The sequence below is a fragment of the Sorex araneus genome, chromosome 1, assembly GCF_027595985.1.
Source record: "Sorex araneus isolate mSorAra2 chromosome 1, mSorAra2.pri, whole genome shotgun sequence".
Taxonomy (NCBI): Eukaryota; Metazoa; Chordata; class Mammalia; order Eulipotyphla; family Soricidae; genus Sorex; species Sorex araneus.
This window is the reverse complement of record NC_073302.1, coordinates 38,964,055-38,989,031: the sequence shown is the minus strand read 5'-3', so window position 1 is coordinate 38,989,031 and position 24,977 is coordinate 38,964,055. Positions and strand designations below refer to the sequence as shown.

The window sequence follows — 24,977 nt, the reverse complement described above, 5'->3', positions numbered from 1 at the left end:
GGGCCACTCAGCTGGGGCTGGGCTGGCTGTTGGCGTAGGCCTCCTCGTTGCGGAAGGATGCGCGGGCCCTGCGGGCCTGGGCACTCACGGAAGCGTAGAGCTCGAGCTCTGGACCCGAGCCGGCTGCGGGCGCTGGCTCCGAGTCCAGCACCACCTCTGAGTACTTGATGGGGGCGCTGGGGCTGGGGGTACGGCCCCGAGGAGGAGGCCGCAGCTGCAGGCTGGTGTAGCACGTTCCTTCCTGCGCAGGCTGGAGGTGCAAAGCGGTTTGAGCATCCCCAATCACACACAAATAAAGCCCTGCTCCCCCCCTCCCACCCCCACGCACCCTCCCCTCCTCTGTTCTGAAGCTGCAGCCCACTCACCCTCTCGGGCCCTCCAGAGCTTGGCTCTGGCTGCTCTGGTCCTGATTCTTGACACAGGCGTCCTGGGGCAGGAGCAGGACTCGGGTCACCTCCTGTCCCTCCTTCTGCACCTTATCATCCCCCAGGCCGCCCCTCCCCACCCCAACCTCCCCCCAGCTACCACCCGCCGCCCGCCCGTGTGCCGGCTCCCCACCTGTCTGCAGATAATGTAGGTTCCCATACAGGGGGGCTTCCTCAGCAGGCTCCCCGCACCTGTAGGAGTTTGGGAGATGAGTGAGGCCTTCTTGGTAAGGAGCTGGGAGATCTTGACCGGCCATCTCTGGGGTCCTCCGCTCCACTCACCGTTCCTGCCTCCTATGCCGGCTGCGCCAGGCCCGCGCCCACTGGTACAAGTGCGCAGTCAGCGAGAAGAGGAGCAGGAGCGTCGTGGCCCCGAGCAGGGCCCACAGGCCCCAGGCGTCCGTGGCGGTGGGGATTCCTGTGGAGGTGAGATGGGGGCGTAGGGGGATGGGGGGGTCCACACTACCCAGCCCCCTCCCCTTACAGGTGGCCAGGCCCACGTGACTCCTCCTTTTGCCCCTCCCCGCCCGACTCACCCCTTGTTAGGAACTCGCACTTCTGCGCCTGGTGCCCCTGCGGTTCCGGGCTCGGGCTCGTGGAGTGCACCATAACGGTAGATGCAGGAACCCCGGGGGTCAACCTTGTTTAAGACCTGACAGCTGCCAGTGCCCCCCTTCCTCCTGCTCCTCCCTGGGCCTGGCCCCCACGGCTCAGCATCCCCTGAACGGTGGCAAAGTGGCTGGTTTCCGGGGAGGAAGGGGGAGGGGAGGGATGAATGAAAGAACAGAGACGCCGCCCTGTGTCTGCACCTGCACCGCCTCAGACTTCCCGAGCGTCCCAGCTCCCATCCCACTGGGGCCCTGGGGCCCCTTCAGCCAGAGGGGAGAGTTACTGGGCCCCATGCCTGCGCTCAGAAGACTCCCCAGGAGGCTCCACGGGAGGGGACCAGGGCAGAAGTGGCCTGAGGCCAGCCCAGCGAGGGAGAAGGAAGCCTTATGACAGCAACTGCCTTCTGCCTGCGGACCTGCAGTCTGGGAGCCGATGGGAAGGCCTCTCCGCCTCCCCTTAGGGTGAATGTGTAGCTATGACCACTGATGCTGTCATTGCTACATGTCCAGCCATGTGTGGGCAGTCAGAGCTCCTGCCCAACACTACGGTTGTGAACCATGCCCGTCCCTGTGGAGGAGGTAGGAGAGCCCTCAAGGGCTAGTGCCCGAGCTTTGTATGAGGGAGGCCAAGCCCAGGACTGCAGGGAACAACCCTGGCCCACCTCCCCATGCCGGAAGCAGCCCAAGAACTGTCATTCTCCACAGATGGAATTTTTTTTTAATGTAGGAGTACTGCTATTTATTCAGCCATTGATTAAGCTGATTGAATTGGGCATGAACTTCACATTCTTTTTTTTTTTAATTTTCTTAATTGGATATTTGTGAGATAGACCATTTACAAAGCTGTTCATAATTGGGTTTCAGTCATACAATGATCCAGCACCCATCCCTCCGCCAGTGTACATTTCCCATCACCAGTGTCCCCTGTTCTCCTACCACCATCCCTCAGCCCCCCACCTGCAGCCTCCCTCTGTGGAAGGCACTTTCCTTTTTGCTCTCTCCTTTTCCTTTTATGCATTACAGTTTGCAAAACAGGTGCTAAGAGGTCGTGGTGTTTGTTCAGGGCATTCGGTATCTTTACCAGACCGGTAAGGCTGGAGTAGCTTTTCAATTGCGTGGTAGCTTTGGGCTGTGGATGTGACAGCCGAGGCTTCTGGAAATATGGGGGGGGAGGTAGCCCACCTCGACCCCGAGAAAGCCTGAGGATTTCAGTCACAAAACTCGCATACCAAAATTTTCAGCAGATGTTATCTTAGTGAGGTCTGTCCTGAGACAATGAAATCAGGCCAGGAGTATGTATAGTGGCGATTTTGGATTGTGGAAGCAAGTGGCTATCAGAGGCTTTACTTGGGCAGGCACAGACCAACCCTCCCCCCCGCCTCCTATTTATCCCAGTCTGTTGAGCCATGTGTGGGTCTGAGCTTAATTGCGGCTTTTGATCTCTTTCAAGATTTATTTATGGGTCTCTGAAGCAAGGCCAGTAGTAGAGCTTACAGGGTAGCACTGGAGTTGGTCTGTGAAGGTGACTGCCAGTGCTTCCATGTGTATTGGGAAGTGGGGAGAGGTAGCCTTCCCCAACTCCAAGAAAGCCTGGAGATTTCAGTCACAAAACCCGCACACCAGAATTTTCAACAGATTATATCTTGGTGAGGTCTGTCCTGAGACAGTGGAGTCAGGCCAGGGTTATGGCAGCAATTTTTGATTGTGAAAGCAAGTGTCTGCCAGGGGCTCTGCTTGGGTGGGCACAGGCCAACCCATCCCCCTCTGATTTACTCTGATCTCTTCAGCCATGCATAGGTCCGAGATTAACTGTGGCTTTTGATCTCTTTCAAGATTTATCTATGGGTGTCTGAAATAAGCCCAATAAATAAGCTTGTATAGCTGAGCCAGAGGTGGTTTGTGGGTGTGGCTCCCACATACCTAACTTTTGGCTGTTTATTTTCTTGGTAAATTTGTTCCCAAATCGTTGGGGTCCGGCCAAGGGTACAGTGGCAGTTTGGGGGTGTCAGGAAGCCTGAAGGCACCATCAGGCTGCTGATGCACTCACCCCACAGGTACAGGTTGACCTTTTGGTGGCACCGTACCTCCCACAGATGGAATTAATGAAACCTCTGATCCAATGCTAAGCTGGAAACTGAGCCCTGTCCTAAGCACTTGTACACTGTAGGCATTGCCCAGAGACAGGGAGGCAATAGATGTGAGAAGGGGATCCTATAGTCCACATTAAAACTTGACATGTAAAAGCTCATTAATGGCCATAATTCAGAGACTGACAAATAAATCTCACAAGAAAGCCACAAACTGCAGAGATGATCCCAGATGCTGTGCTGGCCTGAACTTCATCCAGGACAACTGGAGGGGCCGAGTCTCTTCGCCCATCTCAGCAGAACCCTGGCAGCTGCAAACCTCCAGAAGCCAATCGCCACCACGCTCACAGCCGACCTCCACAGGCTTGAGTCAAGACTCTCACACTTGAGAATGAATCCACTGAAAACCCCAGGTATGCAGCTTTTGTGACACCCCCAGGCTTCAGAGTCGGGAATGGGCCACCTCCACCCATGTCCCATTTTCCCTGAGTCCTGCAGCCTCGCCCACAAACCACCTCCGGCACCATATGAATTCATTAGCGTCCATGATCCAGAGACTGACAAAGAAATCTCATAAGAGAGCCACAAGTTGTACCACCCTACCCAAAATCTCAGAATCCCTGAAGTTTTTATACTCCACTCCACATGACAGGCTGGTGGGGTGGGGGGCGTGTAACTAAAGATGGTGGAAAGGTGTTATGGTGGTGGAATTGGTGTTGAAATACTGGATATGGTAAATTACTGTGAATTACTTTATTAAATTACAATAAAATCAGGGAGAAAAAAAACACTTGTACTCAGTGGGACACTACTCTGCAGCTGTAAAGAAAGAGGAAGTCTTGCAGTTTGCTGCAACGTGGGAGGACAGGGAAAGCATTGTTTTGAGTGAAATAAGTCAGAAGGAGAAGGATGATCTCAAATGATGGATGATCTCACTCTTCTGTGATATAGAGAGAGACACAACTAAGGGACTAGACAATATCCAATGATGATAAAATCTTGCCCTTGAATTTCAAGACTCAGATTGCCCAGTGATTGGGGGACAATGGGGGAATGTAGTGGTGGACCAGAGGGGACACACGAACAGTAGGGGAGGGTCTTGGACTTGATTTTGGTGGTAATGAGGGTACATAAAAATATACATAAAAAACATAAACTAACACTATTGTAACTATGTTACATAAACCATAATAATGATGCCAACAATAACAACACCTTAGACAGACGTCAGGTGGTATATTCTGTCTGGACTATGTAAATTTTTAATTAAGATTATTACAGGGATTGGGGCTGGAGCAATAGCACAGTGGGTAGGGCATTTGCCTTGCACGCAGCTGACCCAGGTTGGATTCCCAGCATCCCATATGATCCCCGAGCACTGCCAGGGCTTATTCCTGAGTGCAGAGCCAGGAGTTAAACCCTATGCATCACCAGGTGTGACCCAAAAAGAAAAAAGAAAAAAAAAGTTTATTAGAGGGATAGTAGTGATTCCGTTGCAGGTAAGAAGAGGATATTTTAAAATATGGCCAACAAAATGTCAGCCTCCTTTTCATTATCACCGGGTTTTTAAAAAAAGTCAGTGTCAAGTACTATTCCCTTAAAATGTCTATGCAGGGGCTGGAGCAATAGCACAGCGGGTAGGGCGTTTGCCTTGCATGCGGTCGACCCGGGTTCGATTCCCAGCATCCCATATGGTCCCCTGAGCACCGCCAGGAATAATTCCTGAGTGCAGAGCCAGGAGTAACTCAAAAAGAAAAAAAAAGTCTATGCAATCTAAGTTCTAAACGGTTGTGGTTATTGATGAGTTTAAAATATATATATATATATATATATATATATATATATATATATACACACACTTCCAAGTAGCACATTGTTATTACTTATCCTTTAAAAGTATGGTAATCTCTATGGAAGTCAAACTGAGAATGCCCAGTTACACAGTGGTTGGGCTGTTAACACAGGTCACTCACCTTCTTGTGCTCATAGAGTAAGTTCTTAGCAGTCTTGAGGTGCTGAGATGAAGCTCAGTGAGAGGGCACATGCCTTGGACAAGTGAGCTTTTAGGTTTGATTCCACATCCCTGGTTCCAGAGTTTATCCAGGCCACTCTGGTGGTATCCCCAGATTATCCCAACAGTGCTGGGGGTCCCCAGGGTCACACCCAGCAGTACTGGAGAGGCCTGGTGGTGCCAGGAATCTAATCCCAGTATAGCTCCTCATTCTGCCCCCTACCCCTAAACCCTGAACTATGTCCTGTTCCCAAACATTCTTATGTTTCTTTTTTTTGGGGGGGGTTTTGGGTCACACCTTATGATGCTCAGGGGTTACCCTAGCTCTGCACTCAGGAATTACTTCTGGTGGTGCTTGGGGGACATATGGGATAGAGGGATTGAACTCAGGTCAGCCGCATGCAAGGCAGGTGCCCTACTGTACTATTGCTGTACTATTGCTCTGGCTCCTAAACATTCTTACATTTAAGACTCTCCAAGGTTTTTGTAATTCTGTAGATTCATGGGAAAGAAGCTTTTCAAATTATAACATATTCTTTGATCATCTATAAGTGGAGATGGACAGGTAAAATATGATGAACATATGAAATAGCTCCATTCTCTATTGAAGATGAACATACAGACTACTTTAAAATTTTTATTTTTAAATCTTATTCTATTTTTTAAATTAATATTTTTAATTGGGCTGAAGTGATAGCACAGTGGGTAGGGTGTTTGCCTTTCACGCGGCCGACCCGTGTTCGATTCCTCCACTCCTCTCAGAGAGCCCGGCAAGCTACCGAGAGTATCATGCCCGCACGGCAGAGCCTGGCAAGCTACCCGTGGTGTATTGGATATGCCAAAAACAGTAACAATAAGTCTCACAATGAGAGATGTTATTGGTGCCCGCTCGAACAAATCGATGAGCAATGGGATGACAGTGACAGTGAATATTTTTAATTAATTCATTAAAATTATTATTATTACTTTTGGTTTGGGGGCTACACATGGCAATGCTCAGGGATTGCTTCTGGCTCCACAATCAGCAATTACTCCTGGCAGTGTTCAGGAGACCATATGGCATGTTGGGATCAACCCCAGGTTTGCTGTGTGCAAGGCAAGTACCTTACCCACTATACTATTTCTCATAAAAATTAAGGATCATAAAATAAAATTGGGGCAGAGCGATAGTACATCTGGTAGTGTGTTTGCCTTGCACATGGCTGACCAGAGTTCAATCCCCGGCATCCCATATGGTCCCCCAAGCACCGCCAGGAGTAATTCCTGAGTGCAGAGCCAGGGGTAACCCCTGAACATCGCTGGGTGTAACCCAAAAATAAAATAATAATAATAATAATAATAATAAAAATACTCATATTATCTTTGTTTTTTTAATTTTTTTTTCTTTTTGGGTCACACCCAGCGATGCTCAGGGGTTACTCCTGGCTTTGCACTCAGGAATTACTCCTGGCGGTGCTTGGGGAACCATATGGGATGCCGAGGATCGAACCCGGGTCGGCCGTGTGCAAGGCGAACACCCTACCCGCTGTGTTATCGCTCCAGCCCCTCATATTATCTTTGAACAAATACTAAATTATAATGTTTTTCCTAAGCCAGAAAAATTGATATGTAGGTACAAGTTCTTTGCCCTGCTCTCCAAAAATACGATGTAATTAAGTCATTGCCTTTTCCTTTCTTGTTCTGTGATGCTTATTTAACTTTCACTTTTTTTTTTTTTTTTTTTTTTGCTTTTTGGGTCACACCCGGCGATGTACAGGGGTTACTCCTGGCTTTGCATTCAGGAATTACTCCTGGCGGTGCTCAGGGGACCACATGGGATGCTGGGAATTGAACCTGGGTTGGCTGCGTGCAAGGCAAACGCCCTACCAGCTGTGCTATTTCTCCAGCCCCATAACTTTCACTTTTTAACTGCTTTTTATTTTCTGTAGTGGCATGATTATAGATATAGAGTTCAATAAAAGAAAATTCACTGAGTTTCTTTTCTGGTCCTTATATTTCTTTCTTGATTATAACTAAAAATAATAGGAAGTGAATTTCTTTAGTTATTCACCAGGGATAAAATATGCTACGTAAGCATGCAATGACTTCTTGTCAATACTTAAAAACAAAGATTTTCCATTTAAAATATCTTGATTTGGGGCTGGGGAGATAGCTCCAAAGCACAAGGAGTGATCCCTGAGCACAGAGCCAAGAGTAAGCCCTGAGCATCTCTGGTTGTCTCCCAAACTCCACCGTCCTCCCCCTACCAAAAAAATAAAAATAAAGAAATTCAGGATGCTCGACCTGTGGAGACAACTCTGCCGGGCCAGAGCCGGTACCAAATGAACTGAGATTTTTGTTGTTCCTCCAAGCACTGTCTTTGTCTCTGACTTTTGTCAGGCTATTCCACAACAGAACGACCCCTCAACATGCTTAGTTAGAGTAGGCCCTCAGCACTGCCAGTGTGGTTCAAAAAATGAAATAACGAAGATCTTGGTTTGTTGACTCTTTTGAAAAAAAATCAGGAAATATGGCTATTGTGGGTCAGAATTTCTTACAGGCAGCTATCAGACTGGGGCTGGAATGATAGCATAGCGGGTAGGGCATTTTCCTTGCACACAGCCAACCCGGGTTCGATTCCCAGCATCCCATATGGCCCCCCAAGCACTGCCAGGGGTAATTTCTGAGTGCATGAGCCAGGAGTAACATCTGTGCATTGCTGGGTGTGACCCAAAAGCCAAAATTAAAAAGGCAGTTGTCAGATTTCGGACATTCACCATAATTTTACCTGGCCTGATGCACTTATTTACATAAACTTAGGCTCTTGGTGTAGATCTCCCTGCTCTACAGCCCAGACTGCCTCTCAGAAATCAATTAAACTCTGGTTTTTAAAATTGTGACCCATGTAATTTTTTAAAGGTTTGTTTTAAAATAAATGTTTTGTTTTGTTTTTGGTTCACACCTGGTGGTGCTCAGGCTTACTCCTGGCTCTACACTCAGGGATCACTCTGATGTTGGTGGGTCCCACTGGTGACTTATGTGAAGCGGGGAGAAGACAGATGGTCACTTTCTCTCCTTTCTTCTCTGCCACCCGGGATCCAGGGTTACTGGGTTCTTGTCTCACCTCTCAGCAAAGAATTTCAGGAGTAGACAAGCAGTGAAGTAAAGCAGATTTTAATTGGAGGTTTTTTGAAGGAGAAGAGAGGGAGAAAGTGGGAGAGTAACGCACCCAAGGTAGAGTAAGGTCTTCCCCAAAGATGGAGAAGCCCTTCATGGACTTTACAACTAGCTTTAATATGCATATTCTTAGAGCTGCCTTAGTTTGGAGTTTTCTGACAGAGGTGGAGGTTGATCAGGTATTGTACTAAAGGAACAGTTTTGAAGTTCCTGGTGAATCTCTTTCAAGTCCTTAATCGTGTTTTTATCTCTGCTGAAGTTGTCATCTCTGTAGGGGTACAGCCTCCTTAGGGTCTGTTAAGGACTGATGCCAGGTGGGGTCTTACCAGGCCTTGTTTTCTGCAAGGTCCGATTTTGCAACTTTTAGGCAACTTCTCAGGAAAGTTTCTGCCATTGCGTTGGGAAGGGGCCTTCCCTATCTGCCTGCCCGCCTCCATCAACTCCTGGTAGGGCTTAGGGGACCATATAGGGAGCTGGGATATAAGCAAACACTCTATCCACTGGAATCACTCTAGCCCCTAGAACCCTAGAATAAATTTCTTTTTATTTATTTTCAGTAATTGTTTGATATGTATACATATTTTTGTATGCCTGTGTGTCAAGGGTCATATAAAAATTTATCAGGGAAAAAGGGGGTTGCAAGCAAAAGAAGTTTTAAGTCCTGGGGGGGCCTGAGAGAGTACAGGAATAGAACACTTGACTTGCATGGCACCACATATGATCCTTGGATATAGAGCCAGGAAGCCAGGAGTAAACCCTGAGCATGGTGTGGTTCCTCCCATCCCATGCAATAAAAAAGTAATGTTTAATTCCTGAGCTGGAGAATGACAATATCTTGAGTATGGTTCTTTCCTTGCCCTGCCCTGTCCCTTCCTTTACCAAAAAGATATGAAGGTACACCCATGTTTCATTTATTTACTTAGCAAAATGTGCTTCATTCCTTAATTCACTCCTATCAACTGCTTGTTTGTATGCCAAACTCTGGAGCGACAATTGAGAATGGGAAATGGTTTCTTTCCTCAAAGAGCTTTTGGTCTTCTTAAGAAGATGGCCCTTTGAATCCAAGCAATTAACTAAAAGACAGTATGCAGGGACCCAGGACTTGGCTCAAAGGGCTAGAGCACATTACTTGGGGGAGCCAAGAGTCTGACTCCCCAGCGGCATCAAGAGTAGCCCCAAGCATAGCCCAAGCACCATTGAATATGCCTGCCCCCCAAAGTAAACAAACCAGAAAGTGTCGCGCCGCTTTGACCATCGAAGAAACACGCAACTCGGAGATCCTTCTTGCCGAGATTTATTCAGGGACTTTCCATGAAACGGGAAGAAGGGGAACGGGAACGAGGAGGAGGAACGAGGGAGAACCTAAGGGGGAACCCAGGGAACTCCCTAGCTAGGCAGCTTTCCCCCCTTATATACTTCTCCCTTCTAGTTTGCCCCCAACTGTCTGCAGCTGATAAACTAGCCACAACTTGTGGGAGTGACAAGACATCCTGATTCCCCATCAGGTGTTGTTCACGAAGCACGGTGCAACCAACAAGAAACAGGTGATCACAAAGCACGGTCAGTGGAGGCTCTCCACAAGAAAGAATGTGTAATAATGAACTCCTGAATATTATATTGCAATTCTATATTCTGCCATGCAGGCGCGACACTCTGGGTAGCTTGCTGGGCTCACTGAGAGGGGTGGAGGAATTGAACACGGGTCAGCCGTGTGTAAGGCGAACACCCAAGGGGAGCGCCCTACCACTGTGCTATCGCTCCAGCCCCGCACAGCAGAGCCTGGCAAGCTACCCGTGGTGTATCCGTTAAATCAAAAACAGTAACAATAAGTCTCACAATAAGACGTTACTGGTTCCTGCTCGAGCAAATTGATGAGAACGGGATGACAGTGACAGTGACAGTAATTCAATATTATTTCAGACTTCAAAAAAATGTGGAACAGGGGCTAAAAAGTTAATACCTCTGAGGGTAGACACTTGCCTTGCACACTACTGATGTGAGTTCGACCCCTTGTGCCCCATATGATCTCTGAGCTTGGCCAGGAGTGATCCCTGAGCACAGAGTCAGGAGTCAGCCATGAGCACAGCCAGGTGTGGGCCTAAAGCAAAGAACAACAAAATACGGAACAGAGGAAGGCTATGAAGGGGTGGGGGGAAATCATGGAAGGCAAGGAGGGAAGAGGTGGGTGGGTGTCTGATTAATATGACTAAGATGATATAGAGACAGAAAAGGGTGGAAATCCCCACCCTACATGATTACTAACTTACTTTACTTTAATGAACCTTAGTTTCCTCATTCTTTGAAAGAGCGTAATTATATTTACCTTTTGGGTTCTTTTAAACAGTCATGAATTTTATCTAGCAATGATTCACTGGGCTCTAGGAACAAAATGGTTTAGAAAAGCAGATATGGAACCTGATCTGCCAACTGGTAATTAATTTTTATAATTGATTTTTCTTAAAAAATTGACCTTGAATTTAATTTTTCCAGTTTTATTGAAATAACCAGTATATAATAGTGGTATTAAAGAGAGTATAATAGCTGCACTAAGTAAAATTTGGGGTTGGAGAATTGGCACAGAGGATAGAGTGCTTCCCTGCACCCATCTGAACTTAACTGGACCCTTGACACATTTGGCCACCTTGAGCCCCGCCAGGAGCCATCCCTGAGTGTAGAACCAGGAGTAAGCCTTGAGCACAGCCCGGTGCAGCCTAATAATAAACCAATGAATAAATAAAATAGAAGAAGCTGAGTGAAGGGAACGCATCTGAACTGAGCGCTGAAGATTGTGTAGACAGACATTATCTATCTGTTTGAAAGAAATTGGCAGTGAAACGACCAGGAGAGTTTGTAGAATCCCAGGTGTCTAGGTGTCTTGCTCATGGGATCCACTCAGGTCAAAATCATTAGTAGCTTATTATTCCACTTGCTCATAACTGCTGAATGAGGTACTCACATGCTCTCATTGTCCCTTTTCCTCAGAAAGGTGGGGCAAAAGGAGAGAGCCAGTCAAAATTGTTTTATCTTATTTTATTTTAATTGAATCACTGTGAGATAGATTTACACCGTTAGAGTTGACAGACTGTTACAAAGTTGTTCATGATTGGGTTGCAGTTAGACAATGTTCCAACCCGTCCCTTCACCACTGTACATTTCCCACCACCAGTGTCCCCCGTTCCCTCCTTCCGCCCCTCCCCTGCTCCCTGCCCGCCTCTAGCAGATTTCTAGGCCAGAGTCACTATTTTATTGGATAGCAGTTGATAGTAGTCTATAAATCGAGTCAATAAATTCAACAGACAATAAATGTAAGAAATTGCGGGCGAGGAAGTAACTGTCTTTTTTTTTTAAATTTATTATTATGTTTTGGCTTTTGGGGGTCACACTTGGCGATGCTCAGGGGTTACTTCCTGGCATTGCTGCGGGGGGCGGGGGCCGAGGGCATAAGTGATGCCAGGGATTGAATCCGGAGGGGCCGCGTGCAAGGCAAATGCCTTTGTAAGGCAAATGCCCTTCTCGCTATATTATCGCTCCAGGAAACAATTTTGTCTTGAAGCAAGGAAAGGAACTGCATTTAAAAGAAAAAAAAAAAATCGAACGCCGTGCTGAGAATGAGCCCCGTTCGGTTGGCACGCGGGCGCGCGCTGCCTGCGTAACTAGGTCAGATGACGGATGACCCCCGCCGCCACACGCCGCTCGGCTCCCCAGCCCGGAGAGGGGCCGGATCACTTCTTAGCGGAGTTATTTGTGAGATGCGGGGAAGGTCGACGTGCACGCGCACGTGGCACTCTCTGCCGGAGGTCCGGGGACTTTCCCCTGGGCGAAGGGAGTAGGAACAGAGTCCTCCGTTTGTAGCCCAGGCAACAGGCCTTCAGCACGGACCAACTTCTGACTCGAAGTCGTAGGCCTTTTATAGGGCTGCAAAAATATTCCCTTTTACATTAGGGTGATAAATTGTAGCCCCTTTTTTTTTAACTGTTTCCAATAATTACAAAATCACCACACTTAGTACCGGCGTCTCCTATAGGAATTTGTCTTATAAAATGTTCAAAAATGGTAAATGAGTTTGACTTAGGAGCGAAGGTCCAGCAGCCGTATGCAAATAATCAGGTCCCACCCTGACGCTTAATAGACCTGTCTCTCCTGGGAGGAGCCAGCGGAAGTGGGCGTGTCCACGCATGCGCGCCGGGCGGCGGAAGTCGGCGGTGGGCGATGGAGAGCGGGCGGGCATTCGCGGGGGTGCTGGGTTTGCAGCTGCTGCTGCTGCTGGTGTCCCCGCTGCCCCAGGTCCTGGCCGACAGCGCCAGCTCCGAGCGCCGGGGACACGCAGGTACCAAGCAGGGCTGCGAGTGGGAGGCCGGGAAGGCCCCCGGGCCCCGGGCCCCAGGTTCTACTTACCTGCCTGTCTGCCTTTTCCTTAGGGGACGCTGCCCAGCTCGGCCCCGGGAGCTCGGGATCCCGGCGTCCGCCTCTCCAGGAGCAGCGCGAGCGGGCCCGGGCCGGGGCGCTGCCGTGGGGGGCGCTGTACACCGCGGCTGTGGTGGCTTTTGTGCTGTACAAGTGTCTGCAGGTGCGGGCCGACCCGGGGTGGGGTGGCGGGGGCGTGGGCGTCCCCGGGGCTGGACCGATGCCAGGACGGTAGTTTCCCATCCACACCCATCCCCCTCGAAATTTCCTGGAGTACCCGGCGGGGATCACGATGCGAAGGGCACGTGGTCAGCTGTAAACAAATACCGATCGTCACATTTGATCCTTCCAGCCGTCCAGCGAAGATGCTTGTCTCCCGCTCAGGGTCCCCCAAAGCAAGTGATTGGTGGGACTGGGATTCGAACCAGCGTATCTCGAGTGTGGCCTATAGACTGGCAGAAAGGTGATTGATTGCTGGTGAGATTCCAGCCCTGGGCCCATCGGTGTGTGGCTGTTGGTCAGAGATTCAGGGTTCTAGGGCTAAGGGAGGCTCGAGTAGTTCTTGGAAAGGAGGGGACCTTGGAATGGGAACTGACACTCGAGTCGGTTGAAACTGGGATGTGAGGGGAGGGGGAAACAGTAATGCCTCCCAGGGTCCAGCCTCAGTGAGTTTCACTGATGCCAATAAATAAACGGCTGAACCAGTTCACAGAAATAAAGAGTCAGGGACCCAGATCCCAAACAGGCGTGACTGCCGAGGCTGAGAAACTTGAGTATTTTTACCCCTTGTGCTGGGGGTCAAATTCAGGAGGGCCTTATAATGTGGAAGTTTGTACCACTCATATCCCTTGTGAAACGGAATTTAATGATTAAGCGATTTGTTTTGTTTTGGGGCCACACTCAGCGATGCTCAGAGGTTACTCCTGGCTCTGCACTCAGGAATTATTCCTGGTGGTGCTAGGGGAACCAGTATGGGATACCCGGGGCCTATCCTGGTCCACCATGTGCAAGGCAAGTGCTCTACCTGCTGTACTAGCTATGGCCCCAAGGGTTGTTATTTTTTAAGTTGAATTTTGAAGTAATTCAAATTTTTGACTTTTTTATTTATAAAGTGATTTATTATGTTTATATTGCTAAATTATCACAACAAGCCAAGTTAATATTTCACTGGTTACTTTTTTCTTCAAAAAGTAGTACTTGGGGCTGGCGCGATAGCACAGCGGGTAGGGCGTTTGCCTTGCACGCAGCGGACCCGGGTTCGATCCCCGGCATCCCACACACACACACAAAAAAGTAGTATTTGAAATTAGTCACTGTTGTACATGACATTTTTGTCACATATTAGGAGTTTGTACCTTTTTCTTTTTTTTTTTTTTTTGCTTTTTGGGTCTCACCTGGCCATGCACAGGGATTACTCCTGGCTGTGCACTCAGGAACCACCCCTGGCAGTGCTCAGGGGACTATATGGGATGCTGGGATTCAAACCCGGGTCGGCTGCGTGCAAGGCAAACGCCCTCCCCGCTGTGCTATCACTCCAGCCCCGGTAGTTTGTACCTTTTGACACCCTTCACCCAACTCCATCGTCTCTGTGAGGTAGGGCGTGATTGTTTTTAAGATTTCATTTATATAAATGAGGTAATTTGGTATTTATCATTATTTCACTTAGCAGAATGCCTTCAAGATCCATTACAAGTGGTGCATTTCTCTTTTTTGTCGAATACCATACTATGCATACATTGCCTTTATCCATCCATAACTGGATATTTAAGTTGTTTTAATAACTTCAAATCTTTTTTTTTAATAACTTCAACTCTTGAAATTATTAAGCAGTTTAAAGAAGCATAACTTAGTAGTTCAACTAGTAGCAGATTATCGAAGTTCATATTCACAGACTAATAAAGCTTAGCTGTATGGTGAGATGTGACTCCCCACATGACAACCCATTTCCTTAATCAGTAGCAGAAACAATCTGTTCTGCTTTTTGTCTGTATTGTTTTGGGGCCGTATGTGCCGCTGCACAAGGGCTACTTTCAGGTGGGGAGGAGGCAACACCGAGTGATGGTCAGGGATTACTCTTAGCTCTGCACTTGGGAATCACTCCTGGCAGGGTTTGGGGGGCCATTTTGGAGTTCCCGGGGATCAAACCCAGGTTGTATAAAAGGCAAGTACCCTGCCCACTGTACTATCTCTCTGGATCCTCAAAGACTATACTTCTGGCATGATGCTCAGGCGACCACGTGGTGCTGGGAATAGAATCCAGGCCTCCCACATGCAAACCCTGTGCTCCAGCCTTTTGAGTCATCTCCCCTGCCTGAGAATATCGTGTTTTATCTCCTGAGCAGAACACTCCTGGAGAATCAGAATTTCCTTTTGAGCACTGCTTTATGAGACCTACATGCTCATGAAAGCAACCACAGAAGACTGTCAAATAATCACTGAAGGATGTCCAGTGTTACACAGAGATGACATGGAGAAGGGGAACAGGGTGGAGATGTAAAATCTAGTCTTCAAGTTTTTGAGGTGCTGTTGTGTTGGAAAGACAGGATGTAGGAAGACTGATCAGCACGATGGGAAGAAGAGGTGTTTTTAGCTTTATTTGCAGGGCTATTTTTAGCTTTGCATAAAAGATACTGGATTTTATTTTTCCTTGTGATTTCAGGCCAGCTGGGTAGTGCTCAGGGCTTACTCCTGGCTCTGTGCTCACAGATCTCTCCTGGCGGGGCTCACAGGACTGTAACTAGTGTCGGGGACCAAACCTGGATTGGGCACGGGCCAACCAGCAAGACAAGGGCCCTAGTGCTGCAGTGCTATTTATTTTTCCAGTCCCCATCAACCAGCTCTATAGCAAATCAACAAGTTGCTCCTTCCTGGTGGTGGTAGTAGGTGCATTAACAGATCATGGTGCAGGGGGATACCAAGTGTCACTGCAGGTCCATGGGGAGGAGCTGGACCGGATGTGATTGTGACTCTCAGCAGTCAGATACAACTGTCTTTTCTCCCTCCAACTGCCCTCCCTTCTCTGGGGGAGACAGAAGAGCTGGAGAAAGTGGTTGTTGCAGCCGCCCCTTTCCTTCTTCCACAGCAGGGCAAGGATGAGGCTGCCTTGCTCCAGGAGGAGGCGAGCAGGAAGAAGTCATTCCAGTCAGGTGGGTTTTGTAGCCACCTGAGCTCGCTTGGTGGGGCTCCAGGGGTCTGCAGAAGGCTAAGACTCCTTTGCTGTCTTTTCCTGCCTTCTCCCCAGACCAAGAGCTGGTCCAGCTCACACAGCAGCTGGCCCAGACAGAGCAACACCTGAATAATCTGATGGCCCAGCTGGACCCCCTGTTTGATCGGTAAGGAAGGCAGTGACTCGGGTCAGGAATTTGTGCCAGGCGGGAGAGGAGGGGGCAGAGACCCGTCCATCCCTGAGTGGACGTTTCTGCAGTGTGACCACGCTGGCCGGGGCTCAGAAGGAGCTGCTGGACCTGAAGCTTCAGACCATCCACCGGCTCCTCGGAGAGAGCAAGCCAAGCCAGGGGGCAGAGGTCACAGGAACAGGTAAAGGGGATGGGGGGCAGGAGTCTGGCAGACAGTCCCTCTAGCTCTGCAACTGGACAGTGTCTATCGCTTCCCCCCCACGCCCCCACCTCTCAACAGAGCCCAGCCCCCCCTTTCCTGGGGACTTGGAAGTAGACGAGGCTGAGGAGACTGGTGACTGTCATGCCTGGGAAGAGCCCCTGAACTGGAGCCCAGAGATGAGGAACCTCACTGCCCCGTGCCACACGGAACAGGGTTTGAGAAGAAGATGCAGCCAGGCTGCCGTGAGGGGCCCCAGCCGCAGCCCCTGCGGGGAAGGTGGGGTTAGAGCGGAAGGTTTAGTAAAACAAAGTCTGTTCTCGTGACTGGAATCTCCTGTCTGCTTTCCCCCATTCCAGCTGGTCACACAGACCCATACTAGGTGCCTCAGAACCAGCGGGCCTGCTGGAAGAGCTTCCCTTATTAGGACAGAAAGGAGAAGGGCGTCCTGCGCCAACACTGAGGGACAGAACGAGCCTGCTTTGGTTTTTGCAGGGGCTTTGGTTTCTCTGGTGAGGCCTCACGTCGGCCTTCAGGGCATAAGAATCTCTTCACTGAGCTGAGATAGAAAGGCCTTAGTGGGGGGTTGGGGAGGAGAAATAAAGCACCAACTTTATTAAATACAATCCAGTGGGGGAATAAATCATAAAAACAACAACACAACCTAAAAATAGCCGCGTTTGCAAAGCTGCAACCTTGAGAACTCTGGTCCCACCCTCGGCTCTGCTGCACGGCTGGTGCAGTTGGGTCTGCGCTGGTTCCTCATTCAGAAGAGTCGGCCGGACGGCCCGCAGGGGCTCAGTCCCAGGCAAACACAGGACGACCCTTTCTCAGACCCCGAGGAGTTCTGTTCTTGTTATTTTAATACTGAAGTTTGCTTGGCGCTCCTGACCCTGACCTATCCCGAGTAACCTGGACTCCGGAATTTAGGAAATGCCTCTAGTTCTTCTGGCTGCTGTGGAGGGAAGACAGTTCACACAGTCACCCAGGGCTGGGTACATGCTGGCTAATACAGCCTGCCCTGCACGCAGCCAACCCGGGTTCAATCCCTAGCATCCCATATGGTACCCACACCCCTATACACACCCCGAAAAAAGGAAAGCACTAACTAGAGCACAACTCCCAGCTGTAGGGTGTGACCCCTTCTCCCACCCCTGACCAAAAAGAATTCTCCCACAGGGTAGGGGTGGACTCAGACGCAGGACATGAGACAGACCCAAGTGCAGAGTCCAGCTCCAGTTTACCTGATGGCTAGAGTCAGGCTGTGGTGCCAGCGCTGCAGCTCCTCCCGGTCCGTGGACATGAGCAGCAGCTTCTCGTGGGGAAAGGACAGCTGGGGAGAGAGGACCCCTGAGTGCACAGCTCGGCAAGGTGCACACTCGCGCTGAGAGCCTTGCGATTTCCATGGAGCCGGATCAGGGCTGAGGCGGGAACACAGGACTGTGAACCCCAAGCCCCCGTTCTCCAAACCACCCAAACAGCTTAGCTCTCAGGGGTCTGTGCCGGCCTCTCCGCCCTTGCCTGACCTCCGCCTCTTACTTACACTGAGTAAGCCTCCACAGGGCCCCTCTGAGTGGCCGAAGACCCTTTGGAGTTGACACTGGGCCATGGGGTAGAGCGCCCGGCAGGCGAAGGTGCCACTCTGCAGCAGGTGCAACGGGGGGCGAGGTTTGGCCATGAGGAGCACGTCAGAGAAGAGGAAAAACATGCGGGGCCGAGGCTCTCCCCGAGGGGGCACCACCAACAGCCAGCCCTGCCGGAGGAACCAGCGACCTGTGGGACAGGTGAGCAGTTAGCCGGGGGCAGCTCCATCGTCACAGGAAGCTGCCGAAACCAAGGGGTGCAGGCTCGCGGGGCAGAGGAAACTGGCAAGGAAGTGGCAACCTACCTGCAGTCAGTCCCTTGGCCCGGCGGCCACAGAGCAGAGCCTGGACACGTCGGAGGTGCTGGTCATTCTTGTGTGTCTGCCCAATGGCGTGGACTCTCTGGACCGTCTCACTCAGCAGCCTGGCAGCCCCTGGAACATACGCCCGCCCCGCCCACTCCCATGTGACTCAGGTAACCCCAGAGAGAGGCTCTTCTGGCGGAGACCAGGGATCAACCTCAGGGCCTCACACAGGCAAAGCACGCGCTCAACCACGGAGCTACATCCCCGCTGCATAAATTCTGGGTACAGGAGGGGTGACAGGGATTCTGTACATGTCAGTGTATCCATGGATGACAGGCAGGGCAGATAGGACGAGAGGCGTGGACACAGGAGAGTGGGGGAGGGGCAGGAACATACGCGTGAGCTGTTGGTGGTCAGGGCTGTTGGGACTTGTATTTTCAGCCAAAGCAACAACAAGATTTTCATACCTAGAACCAAACAGTAGGAAGAGGGTTGGGCCAAAAGCCCCTCTGCCTGCCGCACCGATCGCCCCCCACACGGCCAGTAACGTCCTGCTTCTGCTATGGGGGCTCTTCCCTCTCATCTGGTCCTCACACACGGTCCTCTTCCATCCCACACTGTACATGCAGGCCACACACCACAGCGCCGGAGGCTGGAGCCCATGGCACAGGTGAACCCACAGCTGCAGGATGCTGCCTGGCTCCAGCCTTAACTCACCTCAGGGCAGTGCACCTCCCCTTGTAACCAACTCAACAAAGTATCTTAACACTCTCCAGATACTGTGGCAACAGTCCGATACAGGCCCCCTGGTTTCAATGTAGAGCTCCACCCACCCAGCTAAGGGGCCCAGGACATTCCTTTACTCTTGCAGAGGGTGTTAGGAGCAACGTGTTCCCCGAGAGAAGCTCTGGGATAGACCTCATGGTGCCCCCAGAACTGAGGGCCAAAGTCAGAGACCCGGGAAGTCTGAGGCCGATTCACTTACTGCTGGAGCCTTTGCAGAGGCAGAGGGAGCAGGTCCTGGAGCTGAAGGCCCCCAAACTCAGGGCGGCCTTCCTGAAGTCGTACGAACCTCCGGAAGCGTTTGCTTTTCTTGAGTTGTTCCTAGGGTGAGGCAGGAGAGGCAGGCTGCAGGGCGAGAAACCACTCCTCGGATTGTATTCATCTGGGAACAAGTCCTAGCCCCCGCCGGGCCAGGGAGAGCAGCTCATCCTCTACAAAGGGTCCCAGAGGGGTTCCGTAACCACCACAACAGTGTGACAGAATTGTGGGTCTCCCCAGGAAGAGGAAATGTGAGGGGCAAGAGGTGACTGACTTGAGGGCGTCTTCAGGTTACCTGCAAGGTGGTCTGGGACCTCTCTGCGTTGGCAGCAAACTGGGTGTAGAGCTCTAGGTGGGGGCAGAAGCTCTCCAGGCCGGGACCCCAGTGCCCTTCTTCCAGGTAGGGAAGCAGTTCTCTGCGTGGGGGAGGATAATAAAAGAGCAGCCCAGGCGCCAAGCCCCTCGCTTAACTCTCACAGTCTTGCCCGGGAGGCAGACTTATGGGCCCATTGCACAGAGAGCGAACTGAGGCACCAGCCCAAGTGTTAGACCTGAGCCCTTCGACTGAGCAGCTGGTACCGCAGAAGTCTGCGCGCGCCCCCCCCCCATGCCCCCACGCCCTTCCCCCTCCTCTTCCACTCACAAGCTGGCGCGGTAAATGTGCTCCCAGGGGCCAAACAGGGCCTGGCGCTCAGGAGGTCTCAGGGTGCCCTTGGCTCTCAGAATGGCCACGAAGTACTACGGGAGGAGAAATACTGGCATACAGTCTGGAGGAAGAGGAGACTAGCGCGCGGGTGTAGCCAGAGGGGAGACCTCAGCCCAGACAACCCTGTGTGCAAACGGGCAGACGGAAGCCTCCTCCCTCTCCCCCCCCCCCGCCCCGGGCCCCCGAAACTGGGTCACCGACGTCCCACACCCCGGGGCCCCACCCCTCGGGAAGGCGGGCCAAGCTCGTACCGTGGCCACCAGCCCCAGCTGCTCCTGGTAGCGCCGCTCGGTCTCCAGCAGCTCCCGGGCCGTGCAGGCGCGTTTGCGCTCCCAGCGGGCGCGCTGCTCTTGCACCGGGCACCGTGCGCCGGGGGCCGGGCTCGCCATGCCGGGGCCGACGGCTGCACACCGCCGGCCGCAGCCCGCCGCACTTTCAAATCCCAACCGCTGCGGGGGCGGAGCCGCGGCCGGGGAGGGAAGGGAAGGGGAGCGCGCCCCCTGGCGTCGGGAGGCTGAGCGCCGCCGGGACCCCGACCGCGTCGGGGCTCCTTCGCCGTGGCCGTGCCCCACCGCCAGGGCGGCGCTGCGGGCGCGCAGATCCCGCAGATCCCGCAGATCCCGCAGATCCCGCAGGTCCGCGCGCGGAGCGGAAGGGGGAGCCGCAGCCTGGACTTTGAGTCAGAAGAGCGGGTGCAGACACTGGTCCTCATTGCACCCTCCTGTCGCATTGGAAAGCTGGCAATCAGCTCATCAGTCGCACTGGGTCAAGCCAGGCTTTACGTTCCTGTTCTGTCCGATTATTCAGTGCAAGAAATATTCAGGTGTCAGAAGCTTTGAAATTGGGTGCCAGAGAGGTAATATCAGCAGGGAGCACTCTTGCCTTGCACGCAGGTGTCCCGGGTTTGAGCTCCAGAGCCCTGCCAGGATTAAGCTGGGAGCACAGCTGGGTGTGGCCCAACTCTTACCTCTCCCCTCCCCTCCCAGAAGTCTTTTGAATTCCCTGCCAAAAGTTTACAGATTTTAAGTTAATTACTTGTTTTCTTGCTTCATACTGATCTAAAAGGTTAAAAACTATTGTGATGGCCCAGAATCGCTCTAATTCTAAATAAAGGCAAAAGTTCGCACTTGGTTAGTCTGCACGACCTAGTCAAAGAGAAAACGTACCAGGATTTTCTTACCTAAGTCTTTTGAAAAGTTGTAGCCAGAGGGTAGATTGGAAGTGCGTCTTGTCTGCTTTTATGAGAAATCTCACGTGCCTTATCCTAGCAATTCTACTTCTAAGAAGGCTTTCTTGGGGCCAAAGGGATAGCACAACCAGTAGGCACTTGCCTTTCACGTAGACCTGAGTTTGGTCTGTGGCGTCAGCACCACCAGGATTAAGCCCTGAACACCACTGGATGTGACAGAAAAACAAAACGCATTATTTATGGGAATGTGGACAGAAAGATATGCATCAGGATGTGTGGAAAAATCTTTTTTTCTTCAAAATGAGTTTATAATAGTTTTACAAACATCTCCTTCCATGATTCTACATAGATCTGTTAGCAAATTCTATCTTTTTACACATAAACATCAATTCTTTTATTAATCATTTTATTGGGCTGGAGCACAGTGAGTAGGGCATTTGCCTTGTACGTAGCCCACCCAGGTTTGATTCCTCTGCCCCTCTCCGAGAGCCCGGCAAGCTACGGAGAGTAGCTTGCCCACCTGCAGAGCCTGGCAAGCTACCTGTGGCATATCTAATATGCCAAAAACAGTAACAACAAGTCTCACAATGGAGAGGTTACTGGTGCCTGGTCGAGCAAATCTATGAGCAACGGGATAACAGTGATACAGTGAATCATCTTATTAGTGTAGTGACCAACTGGACTCTCTCTTAGCTTGAGAACAGAGATAAACCTAATGTTTGCTGTTAACTTGCCATCATGTTAAGTGTATTCAAAATTATGAGTAAATTTATTTTTATTTTAATTTTATTTTTTTAACTTTTTAATTGAATAACAGTGAGATAGACCCTTACAAAGCTGTTATGATTGGATTTCAGTCATACAGTATATGTGGGAGAATATTAACATGAAACTGTGCTCCATATAGTCTTTTAAACAATGTACCTGAAAACAAACAAAACATAAAACACTGAAATCACCCAAATGACCAGAGGCAGAGAAATGGCTAGGAAATTATCTTCCTCCAACAGAAAAAAAAATGGTGATCATTTGAAGAAATCATATGGACACATTAAAAATAATAGTTTCAAAAGATTTCAATGTGGGGAAATTCACATTGTATATGAGGGTGAAAATCATACTACAAAGTTCTTACACTATGATCTCATTTAGGTATAATATACATGACTCAAAGGATAGATAATCAAAAGGTAACTGTGGTCTTTTATCTCTGGTTGATGGGATTGAATTGAACTCATTCAACAAATATTTGCTAAGCTCCTAATCTGTGCCAGGCACTGGATCCTTAAGGCTTAAATGGGTGAATGGAAAAATTAGGGTAATTAAAATTCTTACACTTTCAAAAAAAAATTCTTACACTTTCCTGCCATTTCTAAGTTTTCTGCATTGGTTATGTATGCATCATTTTGTAATTAGAAAAATAATGCCCTAAAACCCCCAAATGGTAGATAGAACCTTGAACTCTGTTGCTGTCACTATGGACTCCTAGAAATCCAGGTCCCAAGCCAAGAACCCCAATACTGTGTCAGAGTTCTCTGACTCACTGACATGCTAAGAATTCCGAGAAAGGAGAAATGCTGGACTTAGGGAAGAAACATCTTGAAGAACCTGATGAAGGAAAGAGTGTGGGTCAGACTGTATGGACCTTGGGTTCAGGTTCCTAGGAAATTGACACTGACTGGTGACACCATCTCAAGTGGATCCGGGACAGTGTGCATGCAGAACCCGAATGGAAGGGGCAACAGCATCATAGGAACAGGCATCTCCTTGCATCCTGTGGATGGAACTGAGCATAGCACCCAGGGGACCATTGGGTATGTTTAAGTACTCACCACTATTTACTTGGGAGTGGGTGGAACAGCCCACTGTGAGCTCAGCAGGAGGGAATCACTCAATTCTGGAGAAAAGAGAGGTCAAGCAGGACACTTGGAGACAGCTGATTCCCAGGGGATTAAGTGTCCCATAGAACAGAAGTCAGGGTACCATATTCTACTTGGAACACGTGCCAACTCTCCCCCCAGTGCCAAAGACCGGAGGAGCTGGGGGAGGAGTCAGAAGGTAACAACCAGGCCATTCATGAGTTAGCCTCAACCTCCACCTTCCACTGACCAGAGGCTGGAGAAGCCTCAGGGGCTCTGAGCAACCATCAGCAGTCATTCCACACATGGTCCTGTGCTAGTTAGGGAGATGGATAAAATGTACGAGCATGGACACATCCATGCCAGTGATGGACAAAAGACCACCTTTAAATCTTTCTGCAGGCTGATTGCCCAGTATGGCAGACATAGCAAGGGAGGTGGATGTCACAAGGGAAATACTGGCTTTTCTGCAGGCAGGAGTGAAGGGAACTGACTGTCCAGGAGCCCTCCTGGAGTCCTGCTGTAGTTCCTTCTTCTCAGAGAAAGTGACAGGTGAACTGAGTCCTGAAGGATGAGGAAAACCTAGCTCATCGGGGCTGACAGTGCAGGGAGGGGACAGAGACAGACAGCATGGTAAAAGACTTGAAAGGAAATCCCCATGCACAAAGTACACACAAAGGAAGGTACGCACACTCATGCAGTGCATTCGAGGAATTGCTAGAAGTCCACTAAAACTAGAGCATAGATTGCAAGAGTAATGAGAGTGGAGAAGTAGAGGTCAAACAACACAGGCTATTTACACTAGTAAGATGGATGACGCAAGTAATGGTCAATTCAAAGCAGTTAAACACAACTTATGGCTCACGCAACGGAGAAGCCTAAGAGAGATGCACCTTCCAGTTAACGACCCACAGCAGCGCAGTGATATTCCCATTTCCGCTTTCCACCGACCCACTCTGCCATGGCTTTTTCTTCATTTTAAGATTGTGGGAAGCAAAACAATAAAGGGCCAGGGAGGGGTATAGCTCAGCAGCAGAGCACTAACCTCACCTGTGTGAGGCCCCTTGGTTCCATCCCTGACACTGTAAAACAAAACAAAACAAAACAAAACAAAAAGACCTTTTCCATTGTGGCTCTAAGACAATGTACAACATACAAAATACGGCAGGCCCAGAGCATCCCCCGATGACTGAACTCACCAAGTTTCTGGCTTAGGCTACCGAGTGGAGGTACAGTTACTGAAGAAGGAAGAGGAGGTTTGTGGGAAGGACAAATTCAACAAGGAGCCTGTTGAGCTTGACACGCTTGCGGCACTATCCCTTAGGCAGGTGGTTATGAGGAGCGAGTCCAACCTGCAAATACAAGACTTTGTCTACGACCGGAAACCACAAGAGGGGGTGAAACTGCCCACAGAGTCTGATAGCCGTCTGGGGCAGGAGGCACGTGTGTGTCCAGGACAGACCCATCCTCTCATTCTGTGTTTCTGTTTCAGTTCCAGTATGATTGATGATGTAATGTGTTAAGTGGGTTGCTCCCTCCTTCCTCCCACACTGTAGTCACCCAGTTGTGGGTCATTTCCTCTTCTTCATGGGGTCTGTCTCTCTCCAAAGATATGCTCATGTCTAACCCAGGGAACCCGTGACTGTCGCTTCACTGGACTTAGATGGAGAAAGGTTATTTGCAGATGTGATTATCCTGGTGGATCATGAATTCAATGACAAGTGTTCCTGGTGAGAGACACCCAGTAGAGGGGCCCGCGGGATAGTACAGAGGGTAGGGCGTTTGCCTTGCATGCAACTGACTTAGGAGTCTGGCCTCCCTGAGCCCACCAGGAGTGATCCTTGAGCACAGAACCAGGAGTAAGCCTTGAGCACTGCCAGATGTGGTCCAAAAACAAATAATAATAATAAAAAGACACTTCATGGAGAGATTTAGGGACGAGAAGTTCTTGGGATGTTGGAGGCAGAGACTGAAGTGATGTGTCCACAAGCTGAGTTCCCTGCAGCCACAGGAAGCAAGAGCTCTAAAGGCTTCAGCAGTCCCTGCCA

The 24,977-nt window shown here is 50.1% G+C and overlaps 3 protein-coding genes across 4 annotated transcripts; 1 reads left to right on the top strand and 2 right to left on the bottom strand.

Annotated features, from left to right (window-relative positions):
• Positions 1-1,034, bottom strand: SIT1 (signaling threshold regulating transmembrane adaptor 1). Its single transcript, XM_055125298.1, has 5 exons — positions 962-1,034; positions 708-843; positions 559-617; positions 366-427; positions 1-250 (listed from the first exon to the last, which is right to left on the bottom strand). Exons 1-5 carry the CDS (start codon positions 1,032-1,034, stop codon positions 8-10), a joined length of 573 nt encoding a protein of 190 aa, XP_054981273.1. The 3' UTR covers positions 1-7.
• Positions 1,035-12,473: 11,439 nt separating this feature from the next.
• On the top strand, positions 12,474-16,716 carry CCDC107 (coiled-coil domain containing 107). 2 transcript variants are annotated; one of them, XM_004600400.2, is made up of 6 exons: positions 12,474-12,614; positions 12,706-12,854; positions 15,777-15,837; positions 15,933-16,023; positions 16,116-16,228; positions 16,328-16,716. In XM_004600400.2, the coding sequence occupies exons 1-6, from the start codon at positions 12,497-12,499 to the stop codon at positions 16,570-16,572; spliced, it is 777 nt and encodes a 258-aa protein (XP_004600457.2). In that variant the 5' UTR covers positions 12,474-12,496; the 3' UTR covers positions 16,573-16,716. The 2 variants fall into 2 exon arrangements, with proteins under 2 accessions (XP_004600457.2, XP_054979945.1); XM_055123970.1 differs by having other exon boundaries at positions 15,774-15,837.
• A 175-nt stretch (positions 16,717-16,891) lies between these two features.
• Positions 16,892-20,999, bottom strand: ARHGEF39 (Rho guanine nucleotide exchange factor 39). Its single transcript, XM_012934277.2, has 9 exons — positions 20,133-20,999; positions 19,819-19,913; positions 19,471-19,591; positions 19,120-19,238; positions 18,531-18,601; positions 18,135-18,263; positions 17,790-18,019; positions 17,491-17,579; positions 16,892-17,201 (listed from the first exon to the last, which is right to left on the bottom strand). The coding sequence occupies exons 1-9, from the start codon at positions 20,268-20,270 to the stop codon at positions 17,186-17,188; spliced, it is 1,008 nt and encodes a 335-aa protein (XP_012789731.2). The 5' UTR covers positions 20,271-20,999; the 3' UTR covers positions 16,892-17,185.
• Positions 21,000-24,977: the final 3,978 nt, after the last annotated feature.